A 20,330-nucleotide genomic window follows, 5' to 3' on the forward strand; every position below is an offset into this window, starting at 1 on the left:
GCTGTGGGTTTGGAGTGACAGATTGGCCAGATGGGGTAAGTCCACTAGATTTTCTGCTCTAAAGTGTATTAGTGATCCAGATGGGTTTCCATGAGAATGCAATATTGTCAAATCCTCCACTTCCGATACCAGCCTTTATTGCCTAATATCTTAATTACTTCAATTTCTATTTACAAAGTGTCCAGATGGGATTTGAAGTTCCAGGTCTCTGGAATACTAGCTAATGAAAACAATCTCTATGCTGCAACAGTACAATAATATGGTGTACTGTTAGAATGTTGGCACTGCCCGAGTGCTGTACTGTCAGAGCAACAGTACTGACGGAGCACTGCACTGTTGAAGTGACAGTACTGAGGGAGTGCTCCACTGTCAGAGGGGCAGTGCTGAGGTAGCGCTGCACTATCAGAGGGTCAGGAATGAGGGACTGCTGCACGGTCAGAATGTTTGTACTGAGGGAGTGCTGCGGTGTCAGAGGACCAGCACTGAGGGAGCAATGCATAACTGGAGCCAAAGTGGTAAGCGCTATGTCATGGGGCTGAAATCTCTCGAATAGTTTCCTAGGCCCACGACCTTCAGGTTCAGAGATGAGAGGGCGCGATTGAGGTCCACTTGAAACAAACCGAAATCTCATGGACCTGGGATCCAAAACTGCTAAATGAAACCTTAAGCAGGGAACATATTTGCACAGGGATATTTTTCTAAAATAGTTTTTTGCCCTGGAGCCATCCCTTCCCGTAGAAGCTGATAAACTACATTCAATCTGGTGCAGGGAGATCACTATCAGATTGTCGTAGGAATAGGTATGAGGGAGTCAGTACTTTACGCAACGAGCAGTTCCAAGGGAAGAATTGGGAAACAGAATGGTGGAATTTTTTGCCTTTACTAATTATTCAATTCCTATTTGTCCGCTCCATTCAGACAGCAGGTTCCAGTTCACAACATCTCGCTGCGGGGAATCACTTCTCCTTATCTCTGGATCTTTTAGCCTTTAACTTCAATCTATGTCCTCTGGTCAGCAATAATCCTGCCAGTGGGATCACCATTAAACTTTTCATGATGTTGAATGCCTCCATTGAATCTCCTCTTAGTCTTCTCTGCTCTCAGGAGGAGATTTAATAGAGACTTCAGTCTCTCCACATTAACTGAAGTCTCTCCTCCCTGATGCCGGTCCAGCCAGTCCAATCTCACACCCTCTCCAAAGCCCTTCAGATCCTTCCTCAAGTATTTTATCCCAAAAATATGAAACTCTCTTGTAAGGATACTATTCTAAAGGGTGTGCAGGATCAGAGAGACTTGGGTGGATATGTGCATAAGCCATTGAAGTTGGCAGGACAGGTAGTGAGAGCTGTTTCTAAAGCATGCAGTATTCTCGACTTCATTAATAGGGAAATAGAGTACAAGAGCAGGGAGGTTCTGATGAACTTATATAAGACACTGGTTATAGACCTCAGCTGGAGTACTGTGCATAGTTCTGGATGCCACATTATAGGAAGGGTGTGAACGCATTGGAGGGAGTGCAGAAGAGGTTTACCAGAATGGTTCCAGGGATGAGACACTTCAGTAATGAGGAAAGATTGGAGCAGTTGGGACTGAGGAGAATTGATGGAAGATATAAAATTTAAAATTTCCCACTGAACCCACAAATCCCTCCAGCACGGAAGCCACAAATCCCACTGAGACTCGCAAACTGCACTTCACTGAACCCACAAATCCCACTAAACTCAGGCCCCAAACCACACGTTCACTGAACCCACAAATCCCACTGAAACTCTAAAACCGCTCTTCACTGAACCCACAAATCGCCCTGAACCCCAAATTCCCGCTGACACTGAACCCACAAATCCCACTAACAACCAGGAACCAAACCAAACTTCACTGATCCCACAAATCCCACTAACACTTAGATCCCAAACTGCACTTTCATTGAAACCACAAACCCTACTAACACCTAGGAACCAAACCGCATTTCCACTGAACCCACAAATTCCACTGAACCCCCAGATCAAACTAACGCTTAGGCCTGAAATCGCGCTATCACAGAACGCACAAATCCCACTGAACCCCTAAATCCCCCGAACACCGAACCCAGAGATCCCGAACCCCTAAGTCCCACTGACATTGAACACACAAATCCCACTAACACTTAGGCGCCAAACCACACATTCACTGAACCCCAATCCCACTGAACCCCAAATACCACTAACTCTTAGGCCCCAAAACCACACTTTCACTGAACCCCTAAATCCCACTGACGCCTAGGAAGCAAACCGCACTTCACTGAACCCTGAAATCCCACTAACACTTAGGCCCCTAACCACACATTCACGGAACCCACAAATCCCACTGAAATTCAAAAACCGCACCTCACTGAACCAACAAATCCGACTGAAACCCTAAAACCGCACTTCACTGAACCCACAAATCCCACCGAACCCCTAAACCCCACAGAAACTGAACCCACAAATCCCACTAACACCTGGGAACCAAAGTGCCCTTCACCGAACCCACAAATCCCACTAACACCAAGGAAACAAACCGAATTTCACTAAACCCACAAATCCCACTGTAACCCCAGATCCAGCTAACATTTAGGCCTGAAATCGCGCTATCACAGGACCCACAAGTCCCACTAAAACATAGGAACCAAACCGCACTTCACTGAACCCACAATTCCCACTGGACCCACAAATCCCTCTAGCACAGAACCCACAAATCCCACAGAGACTCGAAAACTGCACTTCACTGAACCCACAAATCCCACTGAAACCCTAAAACCGCACTTCACTGAACACACAAATCCCACTGAACCCCTAAATCCCACTAACAGTGAACCCACAAATCCCACTAAACCTAGGCCCCAAACCACACATTCACTGAACCCACAAATCCCAATGAAACTCTAAAACTGCACTTCACTGAACCCACAAATCCCACTGAACCCCAAATTCCTGCTAACACTAAACCCACAAATCCCACTAACACCCAGGAACCAAACAATATTTCACTGAACCCAGAAATCCCACTGATGCCTAGGAAGCAAACCACACTTCACTGAACCCACAAATCCCACTAACACTTAGATCCCAAACCGCACTTTCATTGAACCCACAAATCCCACTTAACCCTGCATTCCCGCTGACACTGAAACTACAAATCCCACTAACACCTAGGAACCAAACCGCATTTCCACTGAACCCACAAATCCCACTGAACTCCCAGATCCACCTAACACTTAGGCCTGAAATCGCGCTATCACTGAACCCACAAATCCCACTAACACTTCGGCCCCAAACCACACATTCACTGAACCCACGAATCCCACTGACACCTAAATCCCACTAACACTGAACTCCAAATCCCACTGAAACCCTCAAACTGCACTTAACTCAACCCACAAATCCCGCCCAACTGAACCCCAAATCCCACTAACACTGAACCCAAAAATCCCACTGAAACCCGCAATCCTACTAACACTTAACCCACAAATCCAACTAACACTGAACCCTAAATCCCACTGAGACCCTCAAACTGCACTTCACTGAACCCACAAATCCCACCGAACCCATAATCCCAGTGACAGTAAACACACAAATCCCACTAACACCTGGGAACCAAATGGCACTTCACTGTGCCCACAAATCCTACTGAACCCTCAAATCAAACTAACACTTACGCCTTAAATCGTGATATCACAGAATCCACGAATCCCACTGACACTTGGGCTCTAACCGCACTTTCACTGAAACCACAAATCCCACTGAACCCCTAAATCCCACTAACGCCGAACCCACAAATTGTGTATGTACGTATGTATGTATATAAGCAGACCAGATTACACAGTTTAGTTGGGTAATTGACTTCCATATAGCACGCTGTTTCTGTTGCCCTGCAAAGATAGTCAGTGAAAAGCCTCTTCAAGATGGCCCCTTCACCCATCTCCCGAACAGGCCTCGTCTGCTGCATCCTCCAGTGCTTTCCAGTAGATCAGCAGCTCGTAGGGTTTCACCCTGTGAGAGGTGATGAGTTTACGGAAGCCGCAAACAGAAAACTTCACATTCCAATTGTAGAACTTCTGCTCCAAGTGGATTTCCACTGGTGTAATCTTCAACTCCGCCAAGCACAGCCCGACGTAAACATCCTCCAGTTTAAAGTGGGGGACCGTCCTGGAAATAATCCAGACTCGGTGGGCAACATCAGCCGAGAGCATGTACCCAGTGCCGGAGCAGAATGGTGGGTATGTTTCCTGAGGATATTCCTGTTCGCTGACGTACCATTTACTGAATTTCTCCCTGATAGGTCCAGAATTCCACATGATGAAGCCGGTGAAGATATCCGTGTGATTCATTCCCAGCAAGAGCTTGGTCAGGTGATCGGTGTTGACAAACATGTCGGAATCGGTTTTCATCACGAAGGAGGTGGACGGACAGAATCGGCTCACCCATTCCAGGCCCATTAGCACCTTGGTGGTCAGGTTGTAATATGTGTCGGTGAAATTTTTCTGGATGATGTCCTTGTGCAGTGAACTTTCTTTCAGCAGCTGCTCCTGATGCTCCCGGCTGTACCCGAGCAGGAAGTAGCTCACCACCCTCTTGCCATGGGTTGTCCGCGCTCGCCCCCAGGTCTGGCGAATGACCGAGCGAGCTTCCAACTGGTCTTGGGCACTGGTGACCAGAAGGACCAGGAATGGGGGACTGGTGTCACAGCTGCTGTTGGGTAGCATGAGGAAGGAATGGTCATTTAACTTTGCAGAATGCCAATGTTCAACACCGTATTGGCTTAAGTATCTGATCAGAGGAAAGATTAACAAGGGGGCAACAACATACGACCATTTCCTTTTGAGAAATGATTTCAAACAAAAGCTTCTTTGATAAAATATCCTTATGCTCTGAAGCACCTGTAACATAAAATAAACAAGTTGGGTTTGGTGGAATCCAGAAAATGCAAGAGGAATTATTTTCCAGATTAAGATTATTTGACTGGATTTGGGATACAAATACAAGAGGATGTCATTCAGCTCCTAGAGCCTGTTACACAGGAACGGGGGGAGGTTATTCAGCCCCTAGAGCCTATTACACAGGAACGGGGAGAGGAAATTCAGCCCCTAGAGCCTGTTATACAGGAACAGGGGGAGGTTATTCAGCCCCTAGAGCCTGTTACAGAGGAACAGGAGAAGGTCATTCAGCCCCGAAAGCCTATTACACAGGAACAGGAAGAGGTTCTTCAGCCCCTTGGGTCTGTCACACAGTAACTGAGGAGGAATTGCAGCACTCAAAACATCTACAGGAATCTGGCACAGAACATCTAGTGACTGAGTTGCTTCAGTCTGACAAAAAGTTCAGTGAAAGGTAGGAACAAACAGAGAAAGAGCTGGACATAAGACAGCATGAGCAGTTTTCGCACAAGCACATACCTAAGAGACTCGTCACTCCCTGTGTACGGTGATAGGTATCAGGGTCACTGGTCCCTTTAACTGGTACCACCGGATTTGTCTTGGTCGAGGTGCGTTCGATGCTAACGGTGAATTAATGTATACACGAACAATCTTGTTAACAACTGCACACAAACCCGGAGTTCAATTCTTGCCTATAATGAATCCCACAACCTCACTCTCTGCTCGGTGCCAGTAAACAAGAACGGGTGTGGTTGAAGTACATCGTAAAAACTGTACCCTGTCCTTACTGTTAATGACTTCCCATCAATTATAAATATTATAGGTAACAAAAGTTCCTCCAGATGATGTTTGTGTGATACAGGTGCCAATCTCACAAAGAATTTGCATCAAACAGCTGCTGCACTGTGACATAGCTCACCAACTGTGGTTTAAAATTTATTGGATAAAGAAGGTATTTGCTGCAAACATATACAGTATATATGCTGAATGCAGGGACCCTTTTCAAACCATTGAAGAGCAGTGAGACACTCTCTCCATTGAAGAGCAGCGAGGCTCTCTCTCCATCGAAGAGCAGGGAGGCTCTCTCCATCGAAGAGCAGCGAGACAATCTCTCCGTCGAAGAGCAGCAACACTCTCTCCATCGAAGAGCAGCGAGATATTTTCTCCATCGAGGAGCAGTGAAACTCTCTCCATCAAAGAGCAGTGAGACACTCTCTCCATTGAAGAGCAGCGAGACACTCTCTCCATTGAAGAGCAGCGAGACACTCCATTGAAGAGCAGTGAGACACTCTCTCCATTGAAGAGCAGCGAGGCTCTCTCTCCATTGAAGAGCAGGGAGGCTCTCTCCATCAAAGAGCAGCGAGACAATCTCTCCATTGAAGAGCAGCAACACTCTCTCCATCGAAGAGCAGCGAGACAATCCGTCGAAGAGCAGCAACACTCTCTCCATTGAAGAGCAGCGAGACATTTTCTCCATCGAGGAGCAGTGAAACTCTCTCCATCAAAGAGCAGCAAGAGTCCCCATTGAAGAGAAGCAAAATTCTGTCTCCACTGAAGAGCAGCAAGACTCCCTGTTTATCGCAGAGCAGTGGGTCTCTCTCTCCATCAAAGAGCAGCGCACTCTCTCTCTCCATTGAAGAGCAGTGCGCTCTCTCTCTCCATTGAAGAGCAGTGAGACTCTCTATCGAAGACCAGTGTGACTCTCCATTGAAGAGCAGCGAGACTCTCTCTCCATCAAAGAGCAGCGAGACTCTCCATTGAAGAGCAGTGAGACTCTCTCTCTCTCGAAGAGCAGTGAGACTCTCTCCATTGAAGAGAAGCAAGGCTCTCTCTATCAAAAAGCAGCGAGACACATCCTCCCTCGAAGAGCAGCAAGACTCTCTCATCGAAGATCAGCGAGACTCTCATCGAAGATCAGTGAGACTCCCTCTGTCCATCGAAGAGCAGTGAGACTCTCGCTCTCCATCGAAAAGAAGTGAGACTGTCTTTCCATCGAAGAGCAGCGAGACTCCATCCCGATCGAACAGCAGCGAGATTCTCTCCCCATTGAAGAGCTGAGCTGTGAGACTCTTTCCCTCCATTGATGAAAAGCGAGACGCTCTCGATCAAAAAGCAGTGAGACTCTCTCTCCATCAAAGAACAGCGAGACTCTCTCTCCATTGAAAAGCAATGAGACATTCTCTCCATCAATGTGCAGTGAGACTCTCCATTGAAGAACAGCGAGACTCTCTCGATCAAAGAGTAATGAGACTCTCCCCAGCGAAAAGCAGCAAGACTCTCTCACCCTCTCCATCAAAGAGCAGTGAGACTCTCTCTCTCTCCATCAAAGAGCAGCGAGACTCTCTCTCCCTCTCCATCCAAGAGCAGCGAGGCTCTCTCTCCATCAAAGAGCAGCGAGACTCTCTATCTCAGAACAGCGAGACTCCCTCCATCGACGAGCAGTGAAACTCTCTATTGAAGAGCAGCGAAATTCCCTCTCTCCATCGCAGAGCTGTGAGACTCTCTCTCTCCATTGAAGAGCACTGAAGCTCTCTATCTCTCTCCATTGAAGAACAGCTAGACTCTCTCTATCGAAGAGCAGTGAGACTCTCTCAATATTAAAGAGCAGTGAGACTCTCTCAATATCGAAGAGCAGTGAGACTCTCCCTCTCCATCAAAGAGCAGCGAGACTCTCTCTCCCCATGAAAGAGCAGTGAGACTCCCTCTCCTTCGAAGAGCAGTGAGACTCTCTCTCTGTCTCCATCCAAGAGCAGCAAGGCTCCCTCTCCATCAAAGAGCAGTGAGACTCTCTCTCTATCGCAGAACAGCGAGACTCTCTCCCTCTATCGATGATCAGCGAAACTCTCTTTCTATCGAAGAGCGGCGAAATTCCCTCTCTCTATCAAAGAGCAGCCAGGCACTCTATCCATCGCAGAGCTGTGAGACTCTCTCTCTCTCTCTCTCCATTGAAGAACAGCTAGACTCTATCAAAAAGCAGTGAGACTCTCTCAATATCAAAGAGCAGTGAGACTCTCAATATTGAAGAGCAGTGAGACTCTCCTTCTCCACCAAAGAGCAGCGAGACTCTCTCCATTGAAGATCAGTGAGACACTCCCTTCATCAAAGAGCAATGAGACTCTCTCTCCACTGAAAAGCAGTGAGACATTCTCTCCACCAAAGAGCAGCGAGACTCTCCCTCCATCGAAGACCAGTGATATTTTCTCTCTATCGAAGAGCAGCGAGGCTCTTTCTCTCTTCATCGATGAGCAGTAAGACACTCTTCATCGAAGAGCAGTGAAGCTCTCTATTTATCGAAGAGCAGTGACACTCCCTCTTCATTGTAGAGCAGCGAGACTCTCAATCAAAGAGCAGTGAGACTCTCTATCAAAGAACAGCAAGACTCTCTCCCTCCTTCGACGAGCAGCGAGACTCTCTCTCTCTATCGAAGAGCAGCGAGACTCTCGCTGTCTCTCTCTCCATTGAAGAACACTGAGACTCTCTATCTCTCACCATTGCTGAACAGCTAGACCCTTTCTATCGAACGGCAGCGAGACTCTCTCTGATTCGAAGAGCAGCGAGACTCTCTCTCTCCATCAAAGAGCAGCAAGACTATCTCTCTCCGACGAAGAGAAGTGAGTCTCACTGTCTCCATCGAAGAGCCGCGAGACTCTCTCTCTCTCTCTCTCCATCAAAGAGCAGCAAGACTCCCTCTCTCCCTATCGAGGAGCAGTGAGACTCTCCATTGAAGAGCAGCGGGACTTTATCTCTCTCTATCAAAGGGCAGTGAGACTGTCCATTGAAGAGCAGTGGGACTCTCTATCGAAGACCAACGAGACTCTCACTTTATCAAAGAGCAGTGAAAATCTATTTCTACCGAAGAACAGCGAGATGCTCTCTCTCCCTCCATCGACGAGTAGAGAGACACTCTCTATCAAAGAGCAGCGCAACTCTGCATTTATCGAAGCGCAGCGAGAACTCCTCACCATCAAAAAGCAGTGAGACTCTCTATTGAAGACCAGCAAGTCTCTCTCCCCGTTGTAGAGCAGCGAGACTATCGAAGAGCAGCAAGACTCTCTCTCTCTCTCTCTCTTCATCAAAGAGCAGCAAGACTCTCTCTCTCTCTCCATCGAAGAGCAGTGAGATTCTCTCTCCATTGAAGAGCAGCGAGACTCTCTCTCCATTGGAGAGCAGCGAGACTCTCTCTCCATTGGAGAGCAGTGAGATTCTCTCTCCATTGAAAAGCAGCGAGACTCTCTCTCCATTGAACAGCAGGGAGATTCTCTCTCCATTGAAGAGCAGCAGGATTCTCTCTCTCTCGAAGGCCAGCAAGACTCTCTATCGAAGAGCAGCAAATCTCTCTCTCTCAATCGAAGAGCAGCAAGTCTCTCTCTCCATTGAATAGCAGTGAGACTCTCTCTCTCTCTCTCCATCGAAGAGCAGGGAGATTCTCTCTCCATTGAAGGGCAGGGAGTTTCTCTCTCCATTGAAGAGCAGCGAGACACTCTCTCTATCGAAGAGCAGGGAGATTCTCTCTCTATTGAAGAGCTGCGGTATTCTCTCTTTCTCGAAGGCCAGTAAGACACTCTCTCTCTATTGAAGAGCAGCAAGTCTCTCTCTCTCCATCGAAGAGCAGCAAAACTCACTCTCTCCATCGAAGAGTAGCGCGACTCTCTCCATCGAAGAGCAGCGAGACTCTCTCTCTCTCTCCATTGAAGAGCAGCAAGGCTCTCTCTCCATCGAAGAGCAGCGAGACTCTCTCCCTCTGTTGAAGAGCAGCAAGTCTCGCTTTCTGTATCCAAGGGCAGCAAGTCTCTCTCTATCCATCAAAGAGCAGCAAGACTCTCCGTCGAAGTGTAGTGAGACTCTGTCTCCATCGAAGAGCAGCGAGACTCTCTCTCTATGTCCAAGAGCAGTGAGACACTCTCACTATCAAAGAACAGTGAGATCTCACCCCATCGAAGAGCAGTGATACTCTCTCTCTCGCTCTCTATCAAAGACCAGCAAACCCTATCTTTCTCCATCGAGGAGCAGTGAGACTTCCTCTCTCTCCACTGATGGGTAGCGAGACTCCCTCTCCCCATCGAAGAGCAGTGCGACTCTATCTTCATTGAAGAGCAGCTAAACTCTCTCTATCGAAAGCAGTGAGACATTTCCTCTATCGAAGAGCAGTGAGACTCTCTCCTCTTTGAAACGCAGCGAGATTCTGTCTCCTTTGAAGAGCAGTGAGACTCTCTTTCTATTGAAGAGCAGTGCGGCTCTCTCTGCATTAAAGAGCAGCGAGGCACTCTCTATATCGAAAAGCAGCGAGACACTTCCTCCATTGAAGAGCAGCGAGATGCTCTACCTATCTCCATCGAAAAGCAGCGAGACTCTCTCTCTCCATTGAAGAGCAACAGGACTCTCTATGTCCATTGAAGAGCAGTGAGACCTTCTTTGTCCAGCGAAGGGTCAGTGAGATTCTCTCTCTCCATCAAAGAGCAGTGAGACTCTGTCTCCATTGAAGAGCAGCAGGACTCTCTATGTCCATTGAAGAGCAGTGAGACCTTCTTTGTCCAGCGAAGGGTCAGTGAGATTCTCTCTCTCCATTGAAGAGCAGAGATTCCCTATCTATTGACGAGCACTGAGGCTCTCTCTCCATCAAAGAGCAGCGAGACTTTCTCTCTATCAAAGAGCAGCGAGACTCTCTTTCCATCAAAGAACAGCAAGATTCTCTCTCAATTGAAGAGCAGTGAGACTCTCGCTCTCCATCGAAGAGCAGCGGGATTCTCCATCTATCGAAGAGCAGCGGGATTCTCCATCTATCGAAGAGCAGGGAGATTCTGCCTTCAATGAAGAGCAGTGAGACTCTTTCTCTCCATCGAAGAGCAGCAGGCCTGACTATCTCCATCGAAGCCCGCGCGATTCTCTCTCCATTGAAGAGCAACGAGACTCTCTCAATATCGAAGAGCAGTGAGACTCTTTCTCTCCATCGAAGAGCAGCAGGCTTGACTATCTCCATCGAAGCCCGCATGACTCTCTCTCCATCGAAGAGCAGCGAGACTCCCTCAATATCGAAGAGCAGCAAGTTCATTGTTAGTAGGATTTAGGGGTTCAGTAGGATTTCTGGGTTCAGTGAAATGCGGTTTGGATCCTAGGTGTTAGTGGGATTTCTGGGTTCAGTGAAATGTGGATTGGTTCCTAGGTGTTAGTGGGATTTGTAGTTTCAGTGACAGTGTGGTTTGAGGCCTAAGTGTTAGTGGGATTTGGCGGTTTCAGAGGGGGTGGTATTTGTGGGTTCTATCTTAGTGGGATTTAGGGGTCCAGTGGGATTTGTGTGTTCAGTATTAGTACGGTTTGGGGCTGAAGGGTTAGTGGGATTTGTGTGGTCAGTGTTAATTGGATTTGGGGGTTCAGTGTTAGTTGGATTTGGGGGTTCAGTGTTAGTGGGATTTATGGGCTCTGTGTTAGTGATATTTGGGAGTTCAATGTTAGTGGGAGCTGGGGGTTCAGTGTTAGGGGTTTGAGGCCTAAGTGTTAGTGGGATTTGTGGGGTCAGTGTTAGTTGAATTGGGGGTTCAGTGTTGGTTGGACTTGGGGGATTGTTGTTAGGGGTTTGAGGCCTAAGTGTCTGTGGGATTTAGGGGTTCAGTGGGATTTGTGGGTTCAGTGAAAGCGCGGTTTGGGGACTAAGTGTTAGTGGGATTTGTAGATTCTGTGATAGCGCGATTTCAGGCCTAAGTGTTAGTTGGATTTGGGGGTTCACTGCTAGTGTGATTTAGGGCGTCAGTGGGATTTGTGGGTTCAGTGTCCGTGAGATTTAGGGGTTCCGTGGGATTTGTGGGTTCAGTTCTAGTAGGATTTCTGGATTCTGTGTTAGTGGGATTTGTGGGTTCTGTGTTAGTGGGAGCTGGGGGTTCAGTGTTAGAGATTTGGGGCATAAGTGTTAGTGGGATTTGTGGGTTCTGTGATATCACGATTTCAGGCCTAATTGTTTAAATTAGGGGTTCACTGAACACATTCACTAAACCCACAAATCCCATGGAACCCCTAAATCCCACTTTCCCAGAAACCACAAATCCCACTAACACGGAACCCGCACATCCCAATAACACAGAGCCCACAAACCCCACTAAGACTGAACCCCTAAATCCAACTAACACTTAGGCCCCAAACCGCACTTTCACTTAACACACAAATTCCACGGAAACCCTAAATATCACCAACACTGAACCCACAAATCCAAATGAATCCCTAAATCCCACTAACACTGAACCCACAAATCCCACCCCCACTGAACCCCCCATCCAACTAACACAGACCCCACAAATCCTACTTACACTTCGGCCCCAAATCGCACTTTCACAGAACCCACAAATCCCACTAACACTTAGGCCCCAAACCTCACGATTACTGAACCCACAAATCCCACAAGCACTTAGGCCTCAATCCCCTATCACTGAGCCCCCAATTCCCACTAACACTGAACTCCGATATCCAACTAACACTGAACCCCCAAATCCCACTAACACTTAGGCCCCAAACTGCACTTTTACTGAACTCACAAATTCCACTAACACCTAAATCCCACTAACACCTGAACCCCAAATCCAACTAAAACTTAGGCCTCCAACCCAACTATCACCGAACCCCCAAATCCAACTAAATCATAGGGCCCAACCCCAGTATCACTGGACCCCCAAATCCAATGGAGACGTAGGCCTCAAATTCCACTATCGTCGAACGCCCAAATCCCACTGAAACTTGTGCCTGAAACCGCAATCTCTCTGAACCCCAAACAACTATCACTGAGACCCCCAAATCCCACTGACACTTAGGCCTCAAATCCCAATATCACTGAACCCACAAATCCCACTTACACTGAACCCACAAATCCGACTAACACTTGGGCCTGAAACCCCATTATAACTGAACCCCAGACCAACCATCAATGAACCCACAAATCCCACGAATACTTAGGCCTGACTTTCCACTATCATTGAATCCCCAAATCCCACTATCACTGAACCCCCAAATCCTACTGACACGTAGGCCTCAACCCCCACTATCAAAGCACCCAGACTAGCAGGTTTTAACCCAGTCAAGATACACACAGACACACACATAGGCACACACCCCGCTACAATTCCAGTTCAAGAAATAATTTCCATTCACATTATAGGCGGTAATATCTCTTCGTGACCAAGAGGGCAGTCATAACACAAGGGCGTAAAGGAAGAACACTGAGCAAGACATACCAACATTTGGAATTTATATATGAGATTACGAATTAGCAGCAAAAGTCAGCCAATCGGCCCCTCAAATCTGCTGTGCTATTCAATAAGATCTGGGCTGATCTGAATGTAATAAATCACTGAAGTGCTGCAATAGAGTGGGTGATATTTACGAACGAGTGTGAGGTCTGGAGATGGAACTGGTTGTCTTTTAGCTGGCAATGCTACTTCAGAAAGAATGCAACTTTCGTTCATGTGCTAGTTAATTAGCGTGATGAGAATTGCCTAATTGGCTCTCAGTGCCGAATCTATCCTACAACGTCAGGGAATTAAATTGCTGCCATCTGTCTGTTCATTTAAAAAAAAATCTAGCTTGGCTGATGTTGCAACTCCAGTCTCCCTATGGAAACCCCACAGGGTACAAATGAAAGGGTCTGGAAAGGTACTGAGTCAAAGCTGAATACTGAGAGTTTGCCTCTGCACCACGGACGGGCAGATCACGTTACAGGGAACATGCTTGAAACATTTAACAATGTCATAAAAATATACTATGCCATCCTTGCTGTCATCGGTGTTCCTGGTAAGTGACTGTAAAGCGGTGAAGTCGTGTTAATCTGTGTGTGAGCTGGTCTCATGTTTTGCTCTGTGACTGATAAGATTACTTGCTGATATAGATTTTACCGTCATCGAGCTACCCGGGCATTGCCCCAACTCCTTTAATTCAAATATCCTGAGCAGCCTCAGCAGTTTTATCCCATTGCCCGAAACTTAAGGTCAAACTTTTTCGGCATATCACAGGAGCTGCTAAGTTATTGTTTCTTGTGGTATGTCTGGTGCTGGTGAACCTGACCTCATTGCAGGCAATCCTCCAACATGAGAGTCGGTGTGGAATTATTCTGAGCGTGGGCCAAGGGTGGGGCGGTGGGGGGAGGGGGATAAAAAACCTGGCTCCAGTCACCATGATTCCCTGTGAATACCTGTCCCTGTAAGATTGTGGGAACCGTGGATCACTCTGACATTGCTCTGCACGCACTGAATCATCCAGGTCTGTAACTGATTTTTTTTTGTATGAGGGGTCAATTAAATTAAAGTGCATGGGATTGGGGGCAGTGTATTGAGGTGGATAGAAAACTGATTGGCAGACAGGAAACAAAGAGTAGGAATAAACGGGTCTTTTTCCGAATGGCAGGCAGTGACTAGTGGGGTACTGCAGGGATCGGTTCTGGGAGCCCAGTTATTCACAACATATATTAATGATTTAGATGAGGGAATTAAATGTAATATCTCCAAATTTGCAGATGACACAAAGCTGGGTGGGAGGGTGAGCTTTGAGGAGGATGCAGAGATGCTTCAGTGTGGACAAGCTGAGTGAGTGGGCAAATGCGTGGCAGACGCAGTATAATGTGGATAAATGTGAGGTTATCCATTTTGGTAGCAAAAACAGGAAGGCAGATTATTATCTGAATGGCTATAAATTGAGAAAGGGGAATGTGCAACGAGACCTGGGTGTCCTTGTACACCATCGCTGAAGGCAAGCATGCAGGTACAGCAGGTGGTAAAGAAGGCAAATGGTATGTTGGCCTTCATAGCCAGAGAATTCGAGGACAGGAACAGGGATGTATTGCTGCAATTGTACAGGGCCTTGGTGATACCACACCTGGAATATTGTGTGCAGTTTTGGTCTCCTTATCTGGGATGGCGGGACTGACATATGAGGAGAGATTGAGTCGATTAGGATTATATTTGCTGGAGTTCAGAAGAATGAGGGGGGATCTCATAGAAACCTATAAAATTCTAACAGGACTAGACAGAGTAGATGCAGGAAGGATGTTCCTGATGGTGGGGGAGTCCAGAACCAGGGGTCACAGTCTGAGGATATGGGGAGGACTGAGATGAGAAACTTCTTCAGCCAGAGAGTGGTGAGCCTGTGGAATTTCCTACCACAGAATGTAGTTGAGACCAAAAAATTGTATGCTTTCAAGATGGAGTTAGATATAGCTCTTGGGGTGAAAGGGTTCAAAGGATATGGGGAGAAAGCGGGAGCAGGCTATTGAGTTGGATGATCAGCCATGATCATGACGAATGACGGAGCAGGATCGAAGGGCCGAATGGCCTACTCCTGCTCCTAGTTTCTATGTTTCTATAATTCCTGTCAATGATTCAGCGTCTTTAGACACGAAAACACGTAATTATGCAAGCTTGTTGCATAATGAATGATCTGCAATAGTGTAAGATCTACTGTGTGTGGGGTTTTATTTCAATTGCCTTGCTACAGATGTGAAACCCAGATTTTTAAAAACTTTTTTTTTTTTGCTTATGGCTCAGTAAAACTTTATTGAAAGCTAGAACCCTAATCCTGCCATAGATGGGGCATCCAGTCCCTGAGCAAGAAACCAATCACCAATTCTGGGTGTCTTTGTGCGTGGCCTAATGAAGGAACCAGACCGGTCAGTCATAAGCCCAAAAAAAGGTTTAAATAAAAATGTTCATAAAAAAATAGGTTAATTAACAAGCCACCAATTCTGATAATTGTCTGTCCACGCTCTTGTCCTCAATCTGGTAAACCCATATGCGGGTTGGTCAGGAAAGGGTTGGTGTCGGCAATGAAATGTTTTAAATTTTAGCTTCTTATCCAGATTTGGAAATTGAACCCTGTCCTTACTGTCCAGAATAAGGCAAAAATCTTTTAATTTGATTTATACTTGCTTCCCCCCTTTTCTTACAGTTAATGTAGTGGCGATTGTGACCCTGGCTCGGGGAAAATGCGGCCTCTCCAATTGTACCACTCGCTACCTGGTAGCCATGGCAATGGCGGATCTACTTTTCATTATCACGGAAGTCATACTGTGGAGGATCAGTTATTATTATTTCCCGGGCTCTTTCCTGGACATTACCCCAGTATGCGGTGTGATCAATGTCCTCAGTCGGGCAGCTACCGACCGTTCTGTCTGGTTCACCGTCACCTTCTCCTTTGACCGATTTGTGGCCATTTGTTGCCAGAGACTGAAAACAAAATATTGCACTGAGAAAACTGTGGCTGGGGTTCTAGCATCAACCTGCATTTTGCTCTGTTTAAAAAATTTCCTGTACTACTTTACACTTGAACCCCAATGGACAATTAAACACGTACCATGGTTCTTTGAGGTAAAGGCAAAATATTTCACTGAGCCTGGATGGATTGGATTTGACTGGTTCGATGCGGCTTTAACTCCACTGCTCCCATTCACTTTCATCCTGTTACTCAACGCTTTGACCGTCAGACACATTTTAGTGTCCAGTCGAATCCGTAAGGGACTGAGGGGTCAGAGCCAGGGAGAGAATGACAGTGACCCAGAGATGGAGAGCAGGAGTAGGTATGTGATTTTACTCTTCACCATCTCCGGCAGCTTCATTCTCCTGTGGTCGGTTTATGTTGTAGAATTCTTATAACATCACAGGAACAGATCCCAGGGATTACAACGATTCAGAAAATATATTTGAAAATGTAGGTGACATGCTGCAGGTTTTGAACTGCTGCACCAACACATTTATTTATGGGGCGACCCAGTCCAGGTTTAGGGAGCAGTTGAAGATGGCGGTAAAATATCCGGTTACGTCAATTGTTTAATTAATTGATAAATGAAACTGAGAGGAGGCAGAGACAAGTCCATGATTGAATTATGTATGAATATATTTTTATATGCATGAATATAAGCGGAATATACATTAGCTGAGATGGCTAAGGCCTTGGTGGGAAAGCAATTTTGAAAGGAGATCCTTTATGAGAGGCAGAGAGAGGTGGGGAAGGTAGTCAAGAGTAAGACCAATGTCGGAGCAATTAAAATTGGGGATGCACATGAGGACAGAATTGGATTAGCACAGATATCCCGGAGCGCTGTGCGGCTGAAGGAGATTAAAGTGATAGGGCCATGGAGGGATTTGAAAACAAAGGAAGGGGGAGAAAATGCAATCAATGAGTTGCTTGACTGGGAGGCAATGTCGCTCACCCATAACAGAGCGAGGGGGGAATTGGGAATTGGACTACCTGTGCGTTACAACACAGGCAGAAGGGTTTCGGATGGCCTCCTGTTTACTGGTGTAAAATGTAGGAGCTGAGAAAGAAGCACATTAGAATAACTTAGTCTTGAGGAGGCAAAAACATGAATGAGGGTTCCCGCAGCAGATCAGCCGAGACAGGCGTAAGTTCAGGTTCCGTTAAAAGCTGTAAGTAGGCGATCTTACCCATGACATGAATGTACAACACAGGCTCAAATGTGGTTGACTCTTATCTGCCCCCTGAAATAGGCTAGCAAGCCATTCGATTCAAGGGCAGATGGCGAAGGGCAATGAAGGCTGACCTTTTTGGAGATGCACCGATCCCCCCATGACAGATAACATTTGGAAAATGTGAATCTGCAGTTGTGGCGAGGCTGGCTGAATCTCAGAATGTGGACAAGGAGGACGATGGGGGGCGGGGGTCAGTAGCTTAAAGCAAAATGGAATTGGATCGGGGATCGAGAACAACGGCCTCAGTCATTCCCAAAACTGGATGTGGGGTAGGGAGCATCGCAGGGGTTGGGAGAAGTGACGCTGAACGCTCCCATGTCGCCTTTGAATCAGGTCACTGAGGGGAAATGCACAGCTGAGGAATAGGATGGGGCCAAGGGGAAATCCTTGGCAGCGCCAGAGATAAGGCTCTGGCAGCAGGAGGTGAAGCAATTCCAACTGATTTGCTGGCTACCGTGAGCTTTTTCTTATTCATTCATGGGAAATGGGCATCACTGACTAAGCTGGCATTTATTGTCCATCCTTAATTGCCCTTGTTCAGAGGGTCTGGAGTCACATGTAGGCCTAGGCCAGGTAAGGACCGAAGATTTCCTTCACTAAAGGGCATTGGGTGAACCAGATGGGCTTTTAGAATTTCAAACCAGGTTCAATTCTAGGTTTTATTTTAATTCAATTCAATTTGCTACGGGGAGAATAGAACCCAGATCCCCAGAACATTACCCTATGTCTCTGGAATACCAGATTAGGGACAATGCCACTATGGCACCGACTCCCCCTATTTTAGTTTAGTTTAGATTAAGAATAGGAAGATGTGAGAGATATCCATCCCAGCTGGATGTTAGTAAAGGGGCGTTGCAAGGGCGGGTGTCAGGAGCTGCAGGCAGGTCGAGCAACCCCGAACAACCAACCCCCAATTCCCACTAACAGAGCCCACAAATCACACTTAGGCCCCAAACCGCTCTTTCACCATATCTATAAATCCCACGATCACAGAAAACCCAAATCCCACTAACAATGAACCCATTAATCCCACTGAACCCCTAAATCCCTCGAACACTGAACCCACAAATCCCACCCCCACTGAACCCCCAAATCCCACTAACACTTAGTCCCCAAACCACACTTCCACTGAACCCACAAATCCCACTAATACTTTGGCCTCAACCCGCTAACACTGAACCCCAAAATCCAACTAACACTGACCCCACAAATCCTACTAGCACTTAGGCCCCAAATTGCACTTTCACATAACCCACAAATCCCTCCAACACTGAACCCACAAATCCCACTAAAACCTCGGCACCAAACCACACTTTCACTGAACCCACAAATCCCACTGAAACCCTAAATCCCACTAGCACTTAGGCCCCAAACCCCTAACACTGAACCCCCAACCCCCACTAGCACTGAACCCACAAATCCCAGGAACACTGAAACCACAAATCCCACTAACACTGAACCCACAAATCCCACTGAACTCCTAAATTTCGCTAACACTGAACCCACAAATCTCACTGTGCCCACAAATCCCACTAACACAAGCCCCAAACTGCACTTTCATTGAACTCACAAATCCCACTGAACCCATAAATCCCCCTAACACTGAACCCCCTAATACCACTAACAATTAGGCCCCAAACGCAATGTTGCTGAACCCCTAAATCCCACTAACAGTGAACCCGCAAATCCAACTAACACTTGAGCCTGAAATTGCGCTATCACAGAACCCACAAATCCCATTAACACTTGGGCCCGAAAATTCGCTTTCATCCTGTTACTCAACGCTTTGACCGTCAGACACACTTTAGTGTCCAGTCGAGTCCGTAAAGGGCTGAGGGGTTGGAGCCAGGGAGAGAAAGGCAGTGACCCAAAGATGGAGAGCAGAAGGAGGTCTGTGATTTCACTCTTCACCATCTCCGGCAGCTTCATTCTCCTGTGGTCGGTTTATGTTGTAGAATTCTTATATTACAACATCACAGGAACAGGTCCCAGGGATGGCAATGATTCAGAAAATATATTTGAAAATGTAGGTGACATGCTGCAGGTTTTGAACTGCTGTCAGAGAATGCAATGTCACAGAAACCATAAATCCCACTAACACTGTGTCCCCAAACCACACATTCACTGAACGTACAAATCCCACTAACACTTCGGCCTGAAATCACACTTGCACTGAACCCACAAATCCCACTAACACTTAGGCCTCAAAACCCCAACACTGAACCCCCAAATCTTACCCCCTCTGAATCCACAAATCTCACTAACGCAGAACCCCCAAACCCCACTATCACTTTACCCCCAAATCCCACAAACACTTAGGCTTCAAACCCCATGATCACTGAACCCTCAAATCCCACTAACACTGAACCCCCCCAAATCCCACTAACACAGAACCCCTAGATCCCACTATCACTGAACCCCCAAATCCCACTAACACTTAGTCCTCAAACCGCACTCTCACTGAACCCACAAACCAACTCTCACTGAACCTCAAACCAACTATCACTGAACCCACTAACACTTAGGTCTCAAACCCCACTATCACTGAACCCACAAATCCCACCAACACTTGGGTCTGAACTCCCACTATCACTGAACACCCAAATTCCACACACACTTAGGCCCCTAACACTTAGGCCTCAAACCCCTAACACTGAAACCCCAAATCCCACTAACACGGAACCCCCAAATCCCACTAATACGGATTCCACAAATCCCACTAACACAGAACCCACAAATCCCACTAACACTTAGGTCCCAAACCGCACTGTCACTGAATCCACAAATCCCACGAGCACTTAGGCCTCAAACCCCTATCACTGAACCCCCAATTCCCACTAGCATTGAACCCCGATATCCAACTAACACTGAACCCCCAAATCCCACTAACAGTTAGGCCCCAAACGACACTTTCACTGTGCCCACAAATCCCACTAACACCCAAATCCCACTAACACCTGAACACACAAATCCCACTACCACTG

General features: G+C 47.0%; 1 protein-coding gene across 1 annotated transcript; it reads right to left on the bottom strand.

Moving 5' to 3' along the window:
- Positions 1–3,928: 3,928 nt before the first annotated feature.
- LOC144676065 (beta-1,3-galactosyltransferase 5-like) lies at positions 3,929–19,275 on the bottom strand. The gene is made up of 2 exons (XM_078536579.1): positions 19,043–19,275; positions 3,929–4,784 (listed from the first exon to the last, which is right to left on the bottom strand). The coding sequence occupies exons 1-2, from the start codon at positions 19,273–19,275 to the stop codon at positions 3,929–3,931; spliced, it is 1,089 nt and encodes a 362-aa protein (XP_078392705.1).
- Between the last annotated feature and the right edge of the window lie 1,055 nt (positions 19,276–20,330).

Source organism: Cetorhinus maximus, unplaced genomic scaffold (assembly GCF_964194155.1).
Source record: "Cetorhinus maximus unplaced genomic scaffold, sCetMax3.hap1.1 HAP1_SCAFFOLD_1332, whole genome shotgun sequence".
NCBI lineage: Eukaryota > Metazoa > Chordata > Chondrichthyes > Lamniformes > Cetorhinidae > Cetorhinus > Cetorhinus maximus.

Bases quoted from the DNA above. Each gene is read 5' to 3' on its own strand.
- LOC144676065 (XM_078536579.1), bottom strand. From the start codon at position 19,275: ATGAAGCTGCCGGAGATGGTGAAGAGTGAAATCACAGACCTCCTTCTG. The intron at 4,785-19,042 runs GTTAGTTGGATT...TCCTCTGATCAG, and splicing joins GCGCAATTTCAGGCTCAAGT to ATACTTAAGCCAATACGGTG.